Genomic DNA, 16,666 nt, shown 5'->3' on the forward strand with positions numbered 1-16,666 from the left:
GTGTAAAATAAAATCTAATTACTGATATCATAGTGACCTGTGGAAATTCAGGCAACAGGAAGGGTTAAATAAAAGGCTGCGTTCACACCTCGCAGATTCTGTCAAAATATTCCTAAAAAACACCATGGCGGAGACGGGCAGACTCCATTACGAGTCACTAGGGTCTGTCACCGTTCTCATTTGTGGTTCAAAGACCCTAGAGTATTGGTGGAGGTCCTCGCCACCGAGACCCCCAGCGGTCACGAGAATACCTCATAGAAGGGACTACCACTATATGTAGTATATGGGATTCTGGACAAGTTCGCACTTTCGTGCAGTTTTGTTCAGCAGCTTCTGTCATTCCCTTTTATTAACTCAGCGGAGGATAAAGACTGACATGGGCCCTGGGCTGTATGAATATTATGGCTCAAATCACTTCCTACAAATGGTACCAGAATCAGCTTCTTGGGGAATGGAGGATGCGTCGTTTCGTTCTGCTTTCAATCTGGGGTTTTAGGACCTCTTGATGTTCAAAGGTCCTGAAATGAGAGCAGGAACAGATGTACAAGGATTGCATGGAGAAGGTCCTCCTCTGCATAAAGTTTGGTGGGTGGTTTGGTTGGTCATGGACACCCTAGAAGGCTTGGGCCCCAGGCTACCACCTACATTATAATAAACCACAGAGGCTACCCACACAAGATGTGAGCATGCGCCGACTCTCCGAGATGAAAAAGATATGGCAGGTCCTAACACTGCCCATTTTTGCGTTATTTGCAGTTGTGTTTAGCGCAACCTGCAAATTCTCAGCCTAGTATATGGTGCATAAGTCCTTTTTAACGCCCCGCAACCTCTATCCTGTAGGAACTTGTAAATTTTGGTGGGTTTCATGAACCCTCTTGTGTGTGGGGGAGTCTTTCTGAGTGGGATGAAAGAGCAATGAGGCCACTGGTGATACATCTTCGATCTGGCAGAAGACCACTGTAGCGTCACAGGAGCCTCACCACTTCTGGTCAGGACAGAAGCAGAGATTGTACCGTCCGCTGGGGTAGAGACAGGAGTAGTTGGGAATGCCTGGGTTTTCTGGCTAGAAAGGCAAGACCACTGTGATGGAATGCTCCTCTAAAAACAATTATTGAAGAGAAGCGATCGTGAGGACAATATGTATCCAAAACTTCTCAGTGTTATTACAGAAGCTCGACCTGTCCTGTACAGGCTGTACCCTCTCTATCCACTGTGACCTCTGACGATGCTCTCTAGATGCTGCTAATGCGCTGAACCTCGACTCCAGGCTGCAATGGTCGCCATTAACACCTACGGAGCCTGGAGCCACTTAGGCTCATTTGCATACAATCCTTCATCCTGGTGGTAGATGCCCTTTAAGAACAAACATTCAGAACCCATCTTGTATCTAACCGGGGAACCATCTGTCTTCACTTCTGGATGTAAATGCTGGACTAGATCCTATAGAAGTGAAACACGCACCCCTGGAGTGCAGGGGACCTGTCCCTTATCACGTGGAGGAAGCCCTGTGATTGGACGATGGCTTTTCTCCACTGAAAAAAGGCTAAGATTTGTCAGTATCGAACTTGGCCCCCGTAAGAGGACATTGGAATAAAGTCATACGGGTTATAGATGGTTGGCCAGTCCTGTCAAAAGTAGGAGGCAAAGCTACATCTTTATCCAATAACAAAGGGGTTGGTGACTTCCTGTAGCCGTAGTCTGGATAGTCACAGATCAAAAGCTCTGCCGTAATGCAGCTCAACTATAAAGTAATAAGATCTATAGGAAAATAACAGTGAGGTAGGAATCCCTTATACTTAAGGATTTACTCCTATTGTTTAAAATCTCAGAGGAGACTTCTGGGCTGTGGACTTAGTGGATAATTTTTACCAAGAATAGACATCATGCCTCTAATGAATTTAATATATTTTTATCAGCTAATATACTGGACTAAGAGCAGCTGCATGTTTTATTGAATTACCCCTCTAGTTGTTGGTTGAAACATTTAGTGCTTAGGACAGTTGATCACCCCTAGTAGTGATAGGACCCCCTGGCTCCTGCTGGTGTGATGCGCCAAGGTATAGGATGGTCCCCCCTAGTAGTGATAGGACCCCCTGGCTCCTGCTGGTGTGATGCGCCAAGGTATAGGATGGTCCCCCCTAGTAGTGATAGGACACCCTGGCTCCTGCTGGTGTGATGCGCCAAGGTATAGGATGGTCCGCCCTAGTAGTGATAGGACCCCCTGGCTCCTGCTGGTGTGATGCGCCAAGGTATAGGATGGTCACCCCTAGTAGTGATAGGACACCCTGGCTCCTGCTGGTGGGATGCGCCAAGGTATAGGATGGTCACCCCTAGTAGTGATAGGACACCCTGGCTCCTGCTGGTGGGATGCGCCTAGTATGGTCACCCCTAGTAGTGATAGGACACCCTGGCTCCTGCTGGTGGGATGCGCCTAGTATGGTCACCCCTAGTAGTGATAGGACACCCTGGCTCCTGCTGGTGTGATGCGCCTAGTATGGTCACCCCTAGTAGTGATAGGACACCCTGGCTCTTGCTGGTGTGATGCGCCAAGGTATAGGATGGTCCCCCCTAGTAGTGATAGGACACCCTGGCTCCTGCTGGTGTGATGCGCCAGGGTATAGGACACACTGCCCCCTGCTGGTGGGATGATGTGGGGGTCATGACATAGGAAGTCACCCCTAATAAAGTATAGATTCCAGGCACACTGTTATTGTGTAATATAGAATAATTTTTTTGAAAATTCATAGCAAACTTTAGGTGATGATTTGGTCAGACAATCATCCTTCCTCAAACGCCGTTTGAAAGGTGGCATATACCGCTTATGTAACGTAGTGGTGGAGGAGACCGCGTGTGGAGGAAGCACTTCTATCGAGTGTGCAGCGAAAATCCTACTGTGTTACTGGGTCACCCCTAGTGATAGGAAGACACCCTGGTCCCTGCTGGTACGATGCGCCATGGCATAGTACAGTCACCCCTAGTAGTAATAGGGGACACTGCCCCCCCCCCCCCCCCACTGGTGTTATGTAGGGGGACACGGTAGGAAAACTCAGCTCAGTGATACGAGAACATCTTGTAGGTCATGTCTCCTCATGGCCAGGCTTCCAGTTGCAGGATAATGCATTTAGACACAGAAGGGTTTCCCAGGAATGTCTCCACCAGATGACAATTTTCCTGACTGTGAAGTCGCCCATCCACACGACCGTAGGAGGACATACGTACATATGTGGCCCCATAGACCGGCAATGGCCTCACGGATACAGCGCCCGCACCGCTCCATACACGGGAAAAATATAGGACATGTTCTATCTTTCCCCATGTTATGCCCGTGTGCTATGGATTGCTATGGGGACGGGTCACTCCTCCTCTCCATCACGGCTGATGTATGCCCGCCCGTAGCTGTTTGGGCATACATCAGTGTGAATGTAGCCGAAGTGTAAAGGATCCACAGGCCCAGCTGTAACACCCCTGGGGTAATGTGCTGCAGGATCCCACACACAACTTGCACCCTCCATGCCAGAAACGGATATCACCCGGTATCCAAGGGCTGGGAAAAGTAAACAGGGTCCTAGAGCTTTCTCTAATACAGTTTTCCCAATAATTTTCTCATATTGGTCCAAAACATCAGATTTGTAAAATAAACACAGACACTTTTACAACATTGGTGACTTATTTATTGTGACATAATAAAACCAGCTCTGGAGAGAAGGAACAAAAAACAGCGAAAAGATACTTCTATATACATAGAGACACAGACCGAGAGCACAGTAACAGTGAGGGTGCAGCATGAGGTCCAAGAAGTTTTGGAAAGGTTTTGCAATTAACCAGTAAAAGGTCACATATACAGAACCAGATCACATATTATAATAGGCAGTGGTGTAGGAGGAACCTGTGTGCTTTACACAGTGTATTCACGGCTTTTGCCCCCAATGGCTGATATCAGGGAACAGTAAATTGATTCCCGCTGTATGATGGCTAGAGGTTTAGCTTATTTCAGCCAAGGATATAGTAATGTTCCACAGATGTAGCAGAGCTGAGAACAAAGCACAGCACAGCACATGGTCAGTGGTTCTTCTTCTTGTGTCTTCTTTGGTTATATCTCCTGATATTTTGCTGGGGGCAGTACAGGGAGAACCCCGGCAGAAAGTTTCCAGAGGAATACAGATACAAGGTTGTTATTGGTGCAAACCCAATCACATTGTATAAACCCAAATTGGTTAAAATAAACCCAAAACAAAAACGACTTTATACATGGGGTCATCAGTAAAAAGAACATCAACCTTTAAAACAGGAAGCTCTCCTCTGCGCTGGTCTCTCAGCGTATGTACAGGTAATATATTATATAAACCATATCTTGAGGCAATGTACAAGTTCAGCAAAACAATCTCAAACTCTAAAATTTGCAACCTCGCGCTCCATTTCCTAAAAATTGAAGAAAGAAAATTGTAAAAGATTGAGTTAACTTCAAATTTTTAGCTTGATGGTAAATTTTGACTATAAAAATCTGTAGACAATTCAAATGAGACTATTAAGCGCCGCTCCCCCCCCCCCCCCCCCCTCATCGAGGCATGGCGCCCAGCCGAAAAGACAGCAAGAAACAGAGCATGCTCCATACTTTTCCCATGAGTGGTACAGTGCCACATGTGTGTGGTCACCGTACAGTGGTTGGGCACCATAGAAGTCTATGGGGACGTCCCCACAACATAAGTGTGAGTCTTTCACAATTAATAACTTAAGTTTAGTGGTTGCATGGGAAGGGTTCTATAGTTCCTATAAACACGCTAATTATGTTATACTAAAGATAAGAATCTCATTTAAGAACCCATTAATTTATGGTTCAGTGAGCTACAGAACTGGACAAAAAGGCAGTTAAAAAAAAAAATGTGGGAACTGGATTTTGTGATCCCTGTATGTTTGGTTCTGTTGATCACAAAACCCCAAGCCAACCAATGATCTGAAATATGAGATCCTTCGCTTGACACCAGCAGCGTGTTACTAGGTGCTACAGAACAGAAGATAGTTGCTTCTGAAGTGACATTCCTCCTGCAGCTACGGGTGACAGGCTCCATTTAAGGAACTACACAGGCATTGTGGCCCTTACCTGTATTAGTTGTGCTTTGTCGTAGTCCTTGCGGTGTCTGTAAATACACTGGCTCAGCAATGCGTATAACTTTTCCAGTTGCAATACATTATAACCCTTGCTTTTATCTACAATTTTATTTAAGAGTGCCTGGAAAGGAAAAAAGAGAAAAATGAAAATTAAGATCAACACACAGGGTAAAACATGCAACCCAAATTGTAGTTCCTTTAAGGGGTATTCCCTCACAAAAGTGTGACAATTGGCGCAACTTTTTCCAGACCTCCTCTATTTACATTGTGCCTACTTGTAGGTCTCTGCTCCACACCCAGATCTGAGCAAGAACATGTGAGGGATTTGACATCTTATATACCAAGATGACAACTGCTTGAAAAAGTAAAATCCAAATATTTTGGTGTTGCTGCAGAAAATGTGCAACAAGAGACAATGAAAGTGATAAAACTTGCCTTAAGGTGCTCGTGATTGACTTGAAGGGTTTGTCCCGACTCAGAAAGTATATCCATTATTTTATCCACGCTAATAAGGTGCTGCTGCTCCACCTGCATTTGTCTGCCACGGGTCATCCTCAAAACACACAAATCTAGCCATGAAAAAGGGAAAAAAAAGTTAAGAGTCCTCATAAAAATATCTAGAATAGCAAAGCTACAACATATAGTACTGAGGAGATAAATATTGTCATCCCCTATTCACAGCATACTCAAAATGTATATCACAGGGACGTCAGATCCTAGAAGCTTCCAGCTGAGCACAACTCGTGTTGCCCTGACTACCGGAGGTCTAAATTATCTAATGCTAGGGGTATAATTAAAGGGGTTATTCAGGTTTTAAAAAGTTTCTTAGGGCTGGGATATTTAAAAATAAAAAACATGTACTTGCCTCCTCCCGTGCCGCGGTCCCTTTCGATCCGTGCCCCGGTTTGTTCACAGGGGCACAGAAGCCGCACACAGGGAACTTCCGGTCCGCGCTGTGGCCGGCTCCTCCCATCCGTCCCTATCTCTCAGCGTTGTAAGCGCTGGGAGATGGTGTCGGATGGGAGCTTCCGGCCGTCCGGAAGCTCCCTGTGCACCCTTGTAATGAAACCGGCGCACAGAGGAGACTGGCCACGGCGCGGGACGAGGCAAGTATGTGTTTATTATTTTTAAATAGCCCTCCCCACGCAATTTTTAAAACCCAGATAACCCCTTATATATTAAGAGCATAAAAATAAATAAATAAAAAAGCCATTAAAAGTTGTAGCCATTTGAAATGGGTTGAAGTACATCTTCTGATCCGTGACACCCAGTAACGCATTCATCACAATCTCCTCTTCCCGTTCTTTACGACGGCTGAGTTTCTAGGTTCCAAAGAACTGGAGATATCCACTGTTAAAATTGCTTTATATGTAGTGTGTGTATAATTTATTACAGCTCCAACTCAATCGCACGGATATCACTGTTGTGTAACACACTCCTAGGGCCATATTAAATGGAACATTCTTCTTAAAATGATTATATCTTCTAACTAACAATTCTGGTGTTATTTTCTGTGTGTGCATGGAAAAGAAGCTGCAGAGAGAGCCATGTCCGAAGAAGTACATGCACCATTTCCATCAGTAAGGGTGAAGACACACGTGGCGTTTTTAGGCTGTTTTTAATTAGTGCGTTTTCAGATTCTAAAAACCGCATGCGTTTTTCAAAAAAAGTTTTTTTTTTTAAAAAGCATGTGTTTTTGACAGGTTTGACCAATTATCTTTATTCAAACTGGTCAAAAACGCATGCGTTTTTTACGACCTGAAAAAGCACTAACTAAAAACGCCACGTGTGTCTTCACCCTAAGTGAACATGTGGGAAGGGGACAGATTAACACAGTATATATTTTTAAGAAAGGTTAAAAGGACTTTTCAATCTTTTAGTCATTTGTCTGTCAATATGACTAGTACGTGTGTGCGTTCAGGTCCGACAGAGTTCACCATCTTCTTCGTGGTGCATGTAAGTGAGGGCAGAGAGCGATTTAATATTCAAATTGCCCCCTGAATTTTGGGGCAATCCAGCTGCGCTGGACAAAAACCGATCGCGTGCGCCAAAATCCCAGCGCACACACACTTGTTAAATACCTGTTCAAGCCATGTAATCCCCCAAAAAGTTGCAGAGTCGGACGCATGTAAGCAGCGCGACCCTTAGTAAATGAGTCCCCAAACATTGATGACAATGAAAATTGAGTCAGCCCAAGACAACATTTTGACTATACACTAGCCAAACAGGAAAGTGTTGTAGCATTAATACATCACATACCATGCAGGCAGAGTATAATCTAATCACTTCTAATATATCAGGAGCCTTACCACTTGTTTCCACGTGGTCACCGTTCACAGCAGGTGCAGGATTTTCCACAGGTTCCTCGGCTGCGGCAGGTGTTCGTGTGTCCTTGGTTGGGGAGGTTTTTGCAGTTTCTTTTGGCACGTCTTCTAGATGAACATTTTCTGCCTCCATTGAAGACTCATCTACAAGTTCCAATTCCGTCTGATCTAGACTGGACTCCTGCAGCTCATGGTCGGCATCACTGCCCGGTTCTTCCTCATGTTTATCTGACCGGGTCACCTTTTTCTTTTTAGCCAAGCAGCCTGAGCTCCAGCGGCTTTTCCTCTTGTATTTTCTCTTTCCTAAGGAGGAAGAAATGAGCAAGACAAAAATTAAAGCTATTAGTAACTAATAGCTCCTTTGTCATCTACAATGACTTATTACACTCAAAAGGAGGGTACACAATTATAGGTTATAAATTCCAGCCATTGCACAATAGTTCAACGTATAAATTTGTTTTTCACTATGAAGATGTGCTGGTCTTGAATTCTGATTTTCCTGAAATTCTCCCTCCTCCATTGGTTCATAACTTGGAGCAAATGTATTGGTTCTTGAGTCCTGGGACATTCTAGAGCAGAATGGAAGACCATCTCGGATCTGAGTTTTGCACAGCTATTATCAGGTGTACTTTCACTGGCTGTACTGCACTTTAAAGTCGATTAAACATGGCCTATATTTACAGAAAGGGATTGTCCCAAATTTAATGGAAATCTACCATCAAATCCAAGCATGATAAACCAGGGCACTTACTGCAAATACTTGAGTATAAGCTGAGGTACCCAATTTTACCCAAAAAAATAACTGGATCAATTTAATTTCACTAATGAAAATGTCCCAGCAGCAGCCTCCCTTAACCTGGGGACTGCCTGTACATATTTTTACATACAAGATCAGCTCTTTAGATTTGTTAAGATAAATATGTATGCAAGTCGGAATTGTATATTTTATAAATTGTAGCTCCAGACAAATTTCTCTCTACCCTTGACAAATGGATTTTAAAAATGTTGTGCTGTCCTGGGAACAAGGATTATCAATAAAACATATAATTACAGACATCTTACAGCAGATCACTGCAGCCTTGTACTATAGCAAAGCATCCGCTTCAAAAGGTCATAATAGGCAGAGAGGTCTGTCTGTAACTGGGGTCGGAGACTGCCTGTATATACATGCCCTCTGGAGCTCTCCGTAGCTCTTCCCGAAAGTATCGGCAGAGGCACATCTATGCGCTGTGCTCGCACACACACTATGACAACAACAGGTGGCAACAAAGACCGAGGACATAGACATACCTCTGCCCCCATTGCCAGGGGGAGTGTCGGAGGGGCAATTTTTATATACATGTGTATAAGCTGAATGGGGCTTTTTCAGCACAAAATTGCTGAGGTGCTGATGGATCCAGGCACAATGACTGTGGTAATCTTCTTGTATGTTATCCATGGCCTCCTACCTTCTAAAATCTACTTTTAAAATTAGGCTTACGAGTTACCAGTGTAGCTTCAAAGGCTGTTACGTGGTGCAGGAGCCTCCTCCACTATGTGAGATTATGGCAGGCAGAGAGAGCAAGGGGGAGACTAACAGCTTGTGCAGCTACAGAAGGGTGCGGCTCTGGTAAGGCCCTCAGAACCCATCAGGATTCATTAGCATAATTTTAAAAGGAAGGAGGTCATGGATAACAAATATAAGATTACTACAGTCACCAGGCATGGATCTATGAACAAGTGTCCCTGGTTTATAATGATGGATTTATGGTAGATTTCTTTTAAGAGAAAATGACAGAAAAAAAAAAAACTTGAAGAACTTTGTTTCACAGTGAGAAAGTTATAAATGAACATCATAAATCAAAACACCAACACAACACACCTATGCTTGGAGTGCTTGCTGCAACTGGAAAAGCTGATCCAGAAACCTTTTCTGGGTTTTCGGAATCAGTTTTCTTTCCATCCTGAACAGGGGCATTTTTAGGAAGCACATGGTAATATGATGGAATATACCTTGAAGATGAACAACCTAAAAATAAATAAAATGCATAAGAAATTTACATACAAATTTGACTAGTTGCACTTCTCTTGACATTTCACAAGCTTTAAGATTGCTGCATCCTCTCAGTATTACACTAGTAGTACGTTGACATGCCCTGGATAGGCAGAGGGTATTCAGGGCTTTTTGCAGTTACAAACCACAATCAAGTACAAATTATTATAAATATCTACATGCCGAAAATGTCCTTATTGGATCTGGCCTACACCGAATTCTTCCTGCAAGAATCATTATTTGCAATAAGGGCGCATTTAGAAAGCCGTGTGCCCGCTGGACCGGATCCCTGGCGAGCCTACGGTCGGGAGGAGGGAAGAGTGTGGCCCCCCAGGATTAATAGAAGTCTATGGGGTTCTGTGATCAGGCCACAAATCATGCGACCAGATCACAACTCCCATAACGGGCGTGTAAACGCCTCCTACATCTGTATAAAATCTGTAAATGTGTGGCGAAAACATGGACATTTGCTCCAATGTTAGGAAGAGTTGAGTGTGGTTAATCTTTTCACATGGCACTACACAATTCATTTCACTTGCCTCTCTTTTTACGAGACTCCTGAATTTCTTCGCAAAGTTTTTCGAATTCTTCATCCAATTCTTGTTTTATTATTGCATATGTGGCATCTCTTAAAGTGCACGCTCTATGGCGGATTAAACGGTCTGTAAAAAAAAGTAGTGCCAACAGGTTATTAAAATGTATAATATCTCTCCCCCTCTCGCCACTATACTATAGAAAATCTATTGCAAAATAAAATTCTCAACACAATACTTTATAGGTTAAAAAAAAGGTATATGCTTAGTTTCCTAGCCACCACTCCATTTTATATTGTGAGCTCTTCTGAGCCGGCCCTCATCTTTATTGTATCATCTGACCATGCCCAGCCTATGTACTCAATTAAATTAAAGCGGAATATTATGCCTCTAAATAAAAAGATTTCACAGCTACAGCTATTCTAATGATTATATTGGGGGTATGAGCAGCCAACTTTCTTGTTTACATGGGTCTAACATCTATCATGTATTACAGGTAGATCCCTCCATTAATCTTACCCCCTGGATCCTTATCTGGATTGTACTCCAGTGCATTGCTGCATATAAGATCAATATCTCTCATATATTCCTTTACTGTCTGATACTTGTGCAGATCAATTTTGCTGATAATAGTTGAAAGGTCCATCGGCTGTGCGATCACCGTAACATAATCAGGAACCTAAAAAAACAAAAAAGATGCAATACAGTAATGTACAGAAGCTAGAACAGTGCACACCAAATTAGGACCTATACCTGTTAGGTAACACTTAAGTGCACAAGGAAATGCCTTTCTGGATAATCTAGTTACCTCTTCAAGGTCCACTGGTTTTGTAAAAGCTCGGAAGCGTTTATCAATGGCAAGCCTATGGGTCACGTCTCTAAGGAAGAGTCGCAACTCGCGAAGTGTGTCTTCTTCTTGCTCCTCCAACCTCTTCAGCTCCTCAGCGGTCAGCTCCCGGGGTTCAGGAGGAGGAGCCACGGGTAATACTTCGAGGGCCTGCAAAACTAACCAGCGCAAGGCATGCTTATTAATGCACTTATAAAAAAAATACAACAAAATAGTCAGAATTTACTTCTAAAGTACATACAGAAGTTCCAAATTTGACTAACCTGCTTTTTTCTTTGACGATGGAGGCTTGGCAGCTTGATTCAAAATAAGATCCTCAAAGAAAGCTCTCCGTTCTTCCTTGTTGGGTAGGGGAACATGAAAAACTTCCCCATAATCATCCAGGAAAAGTTCTTGCACCTATGATGAACAATAAGAAGAAGCAATCAGCCACTCATAGAAGCAAACCAAGGTAAAACTGGCACACTCCGTGATTACACAAAGCACTTGGGCCCCTGCTGTCACCATGTAAAATCCACCACCTAGAGGACACGTCCCCCAAGCCCAAGAGACCAATTTCGCCATCCAAAAGTCTTTATCTTTGTTCCACATTGATGAGCAAGGGAAATATTACCCAATGATCACAATGCTTGAGGTATCCTGATATCCCAAATTGATTTTAAATGATCTACCGCACTCACAGAATCGAAGCTGCATTTATTCTCTATTCAGACCATTTCATGTTCCTCAGTTTTATAATTCGTTTATAATTAGTAGCAAGTTATCTTTAGGTTTTTAATATGAGTTGAGCTCAGTATTTGTAGAAGGGATATAAACTGGTAGGACGATCCAACACTTTTTGCTTCTAGTCCAGTCTTTAGTGGAAGAAGCAAAACATCACAAGAGTCAATCCATGAATATAAGGATTTTTTTTTTTAACTCAAAAAGGAAATCAACCATTTCAAAAAACAAAGCGTGGAAACAGTCACCTACACTCCTCTTGATGTTGATCCTCAGCACCTCTCATGTGATGTCCCCTCCCTCTCAGCATAGGAGAGGGAGATGCATAATTAGCAGATTGGAGTATCAGACATCTTGTCCCTGCACTCCTGGCTGCGAATTACACGTTTCTTTTCTAGTCTTTTCCCAGTGTCAAGACTGGCGGAGGACAGTGCCATGATCAACATGAGGAGGAGCAGAGGCGAGTATTTTTAGTTTTTTTTGGAAATAGTACTTTTTCTAGTTAAAGGAAATGAATTTTAAAAATGGACACCATTTCAGAATAAAACTTGCTCCACATATGTCTAAGGAAACAAAAGGATTTTTAATTTACTGTATGTAAATTGTAGTGCAACCTGCATCAAGGTGAATACAGGCATCTTACCTCTTCAGGTAGATCAGCGTATGTCACATCACAGGTTGCAAGCAAAAGAATTGGAGAAAACGACGGGATGTTTTTGAGTAAAGTGTTGAACGTTGCCTTCATGGTGTAGCTGACCGTCTCCCACCAGAGGTGAATGTGTGGAATGTAAAGGATACTTGGAGCGGTTCTTTTTGCCTCACGGAAAAGCTGTATAGATAAAATGAAGTACATTATTAAAAGGACAAATTCATTTAATTACTGAGATTTGCCTAAAGGCTGCTAGCCTGCCTCTGTTCATGCAAACAGCAGCTCGGAAACACACAACTGTTTATACCTGTGCACAGTTCTCTTCAGGAGATACAACACTGACACCAAACAGAACAGCCAAGTCCAGTGTGTATACAGTGAACTTTTCCAAAGAGTGTATGACTGCTGGAGCCAAGTGCGTCCCCTGGCCAAGTCCAGGACTTCCGGCTAGCAGCATCCTGGGTCTGTAAGACGTTGGTTGTTGATTTGCATTTCTACAATGAAACAAGATAAACTGGATTATTATAAACAAATGGATGTAAAACCTACCTAGTGGTTGCCCCAAATTAAATTTTTATCCCTAATTGAATGGGTAGGAGATGGGTCCCCCCACAATCCCCTAATTGATGGAGCGGCAGGTAAAGCGTGCAATTCTGTTGAGTCATTCAATGTCTGAGCAGGCCTGAGATGTGCATTGTGTTTAGAGCACGATTGGCAAAAGAAAACTTAGCCAACTCAAGCAACCACATTCCTACAAAAGCCCTTTTAAATTCTGCTGAAAAATTAGAGGACCCTAACTCCAGTAAACAAAGAATCTGAGGGCAGTAGTAGGAAATAAAAGTTTTATTTTAGAAAACGGCGGAAGGAAATTTTAATGTAACAGATTTGCGTGTTGGCAACTAAAATTAGGAAAGTAATTTCTAACGCTTTAAAGGGAACCGGCCAACAGCAATTCATGAAATCAATTTCTGCTGACAAGATCCCTGTAAAAGTCTTTCACCATATGATACGGTTCAGGTGACTGCGACAGACAGACAGACAGACTTCTGGCTCAAGTATGCACAGATTTCCCCATAGACCGAACCTTTAAGTTAAAACTTCTCTATCAATGTCTAACATACTACAATAAAATCTACAAGAGGCACTCACACACTGAGGTGAAGAAAAGGACGATGACTTTCTTTTTGGTTATTGGGTTGCTTGTGAATAATCCCATTTTCAAACACAGAGAGTTGCTCATCATCGCTGTACAGCAAGTCCTCATCCAGCATGTGACCTGAAGAACCTGAAAGGACAAGAGAAATTGTAATTAAGCTTCAGCATTCTGTGCAGTTTAACACAAAGCCATAAACAGAATCACTGTGAATAAATAGGGAATTATGCAAATAAGGAAAATATTGCCTCTTTTGGCTACCTTGTAAGACAGCCCCCTTATCATGCATGACTTTCAAGAAGCCTAATGACATGACCTAGGATTAAAGCCAAACCAGTATATCTATTCCCAAAGAAATACATGGTTTCAATGCCTTTGGATCTCGTCAGTGTAGGCAACTGGTTTAGGAAAGTGAAAGGCTTTTATCCACTGTAGGGAAGAGTTCTCCTCACCGAGACTTTGCTAATTAAGGCTGCCTTGCAGGCGTGTGGAGACTTGCAGCCATTGGCACTCCAGTGAATAAATAATTCACAATAAACTAGACAAAGCCGTAACAGAATTACTGTGAACAAATAAATAATAAACAAGATACTGTTACACACCAGATTCTTTGCTCTTCAGTCCTTCTTCTGCATGTGGGAAAACCTTCTTTAGAGCGACCAGGATGTTCTGGAGAGTATTTGTCAACAGGGGCTGAATAATGGAGGAGAGGGCTTGTCCTGGGGAAACCACCGCTCTCTGTGCTGCCGGCACTATTTTCTGCATGGCCAATATGAAGTCTTTAGCAGTGATTTTAATAGAAGATATATCCAGTACCAACTTGTCCGATGTTGTGTAAATCTGGGGGTATCGTCTGCGTACAGCACACAGGGCAGCTTCGGCGCAAACCGACTTTATATCTGCACCGCAATAACCTAATTGGGGGAGATTAAGGACAAACCAGTGAACACACCAGAAAGTAGTGCTCAATCCTCAATATTAAACAAACATGAGATGACATAGCTATAAATAAGAACACATCCTTACCGACACACTTCTCAGACAATTCTTGCAGAAACATTTCTGATGGTTTGGGATTCCATTCCTTTGTATGAATTTTGAGAATTTCTAGTCTTGCCTAGTGACGTATAAAACAAAAAGTATGAAGACCAGAGAATAGATTATTACAGTTCTGATATTGCATTGGGAAGCAGGAATTCCCTGAATCATATATGACTATTTGCTTAGTTTTCAGTCCGGGATTCATGGCCCAAGCACATTGTGTGTTGGCCATTAAAGGGGGGTTTCCCACCAAACAAGTTAGGCCCTATCCACAGGATTAGGCCTAACTTGCTGATCAACGGGGGTCTCAGTGATGAGACTCCCACAAATCACAAGAAAAGGGGGATTCGAGGTACCTCAGACTGACCCCTTGTTGCTCCCTGAGGGGAAGTGCTCAGCAATCTACGTCAGCTCCATAGAGATGAATGGAGCAGAACAGACCATGTGCGGCTGTTTGCTCCGCTCATCTCGGAACCTCGTTCACATGTCCTGAGGATAGGGCCTAACTTGTTTGGTGAGAAAACCCCTGTAACAGGGATAAAATGTAGGTAATGAGATCTTTCAGCTGAGAAAAACAGCTAGGTGGATGTCACATGACATTAGCTGGTTTGCTGATGTGAATGTGCCACCAGCTAACCCATGATGATTTTAACATTTACCAGAGCGTAGGAGATTTCAACTATCGGCATCTACATGCTACAAACCATGGGTACAAAGCACTGGGTAGGATTTGAGTGAGCACCACTTACATTTTTATCAGGGAGGCTAAAAAGAAATTCTCTGTCAAATCGTCCAGGCCGTCTGAGAGCTGGATCTATAGAGTCAAGTCTGTTGGTTGCTCCTATTACAACGATTTCTCCTCGGCTGTCCAAACCATCCATTAGAGCCAACAGCGTGGATACTATGGAACTGATGGAGAGAGAGAGACGTATTAAATTGTTTGCAAGAGTAACCCCTTTGTGACCAACGGTCCAGGTCAATTTTTGACATTCTGTTATGCGCTTTCTTTAAATGAAGATCTCTGGAAAAGCTTTACATATCATAATAGATTTACTTTGTTTTTTCTTCATGACCTGCAAGACTTTAACTTGATAGGATTTTATTAATTACATTTTTTTTTTCTTTCGAACATTTGTCAATAATTGACTACACATGTTTTGTCTTTTTTTTAACTAGTAATTTTTTACCAAATATGTTATAAATATGTACAGCATTATTCCATCGCCCTTTCCCAGGTTCAGCTACAGATGCAGAGACACTGATGGGTGGACACACTTCAAACGCCCAAATGTCCTGCAGCTAGAAACACAATTCTGATGTCATATTAAACAGGAGAGTCTCTTTTAATATGATACATACTGTGCTTGGATGCTTAACAAAACCGGAGAAATCTATTCTTAAATTTACAAAGCTGTACATAAAAATCAATTTTTTTTTAGTACAAACATAAAAAGGGTAAATTTATGTGGTTCTTTTAAGCATCCATACATCATATTAAAGGGAAGATCCTTCTGTTTAATATTACACAAAAATTGCATCCCAGACCTCAAGAAATATAGCCGTTTTAAGTTGGTCACTGTAGCGACGTTTATAAACGTCCTTCTGCACGGGGCAAGTGCAAATAGGACATATATAGCCGTATGGCAGTCATGAAGGGGTTAAAGATACAGATCCATGAATGAGCCCGGAAATCTGCCAACTGAAAAGTTTTGGCTTGGAAACATTTATTCTCACATATACAATTGGAATCTAGCAACATGTCACATATATCTAGTCACTAGCAGATAAGGGCAGGGCATGAACAGTCACTGGTGCGTTCTCAAACTTACCTGTGAATCTGGTCTTGTCTGCTTGAACGTACGGGAGCCAGGCCATCAATTTCATCAAAAAAGATGATTGCAGGACGCATTTGATAAGCCTAAAAAAAAAATTAAAAAAATTTATGAAGTTAATTTTACATGTAAAAACTTTCCATCTTATGTTTAAATTCCACAAGAGGTCTACTTTAATGAATAGTTAATCCCAGGCTCATAATAGTTTGGGAAATCTTGCTGTTTCTCTCAATGCAGCACCAGACGACTTTTTCAGTTAGTTTTGTTGAGTATAATCAGTTTTCTTATGGGCACCTCAGAAAAGATGATGGGCATAGCGAAAAAAAGTCATGTGTAACATGTGCATGGCCATACAGAGTGTTCAGCCCGAGTGCTGTCCTATTAAACCCTTTAACCGCACATATATATGCAGTATGGCATCAGCTTGTT

General features: G+C 42.5%; 1 protein-coding gene across 2 annotated transcripts in view; it reads right to left on the reverse strand.

The window, feature by feature from the left end:
• Positions 1-3,648: 3,648 nt before the first annotated feature.
• Positions 3,649-16,666, reverse strand: part of ATAD2 (ATPase family AAA domain containing 2) — a 28,412-nt gene continuing 15,394 nt past the window's right edge. For both annotated transcript variants that reach the window (XM_072151231.1, XM_072151230.1), the window contains exons 13-28: positions 16,235-16,323; positions 15,155-15,314; positions 14,391-14,481; positions 13,967-14,278; positions 13,361-13,496; positions 12,519-12,705; positions 12,206-12,391; positions 11,106-11,241; positions 10,804-11,000; positions 10,515-10,674; positions 10,002-10,124; positions 9,292-9,438; positions 7,416-7,733; positions 5,542-5,675; positions 5,099-5,227; positions 3,649-4,419 (exon numbers count right to left, since the gene is read on the reverse strand). In XM_072151231.1, coding sequence (XP_072007332.1) covers positions 4,384-4,419; positions 5,099-5,227; positions 5,542-5,675; positions 7,416-7,733; positions 9,292-9,438; positions 10,002-10,124; positions 10,515-10,674; positions 10,804-11,000; positions 11,106-11,241; positions 12,206-12,391; positions 12,519-12,705; positions 13,361-13,496; positions 13,967-14,278; positions 14,391-14,481; positions 15,155-15,314; positions 16,235-16,323 — 2,541 coding nt within the window. In that variant the 3' untranslated portion in view covers positions 3,649-4,383. The remainder of the gene's footprint in view (positions 4,420-5,098; positions 5,228-5,541; positions 5,676-7,415; positions 7,734-9,291; positions 9,439-10,001; positions 10,125-10,514; positions 10,675-10,803; positions 11,001-11,105; positions 11,242-12,205; positions 12,392-12,518; positions 12,706-13,360; positions 13,497-13,966; positions 14,279-14,390; positions 14,482-15,154; positions 15,315-16,234; positions 16,324-16,666) is intronic.

This window comes from Engystomops pustulosus, chromosome 5 (genome assembly GCF_040894005.1).
Source record: "Engystomops pustulosus chromosome 5, aEngPut4.maternal, whole genome shotgun sequence".
In the NCBI taxonomy this organism is placed as follows: domain Eukaryota; kingdom Metazoa; phylum Chordata; class Amphibia; order Anura; family Leptodactylidae; genus Engystomops; species Engystomops pustulosus.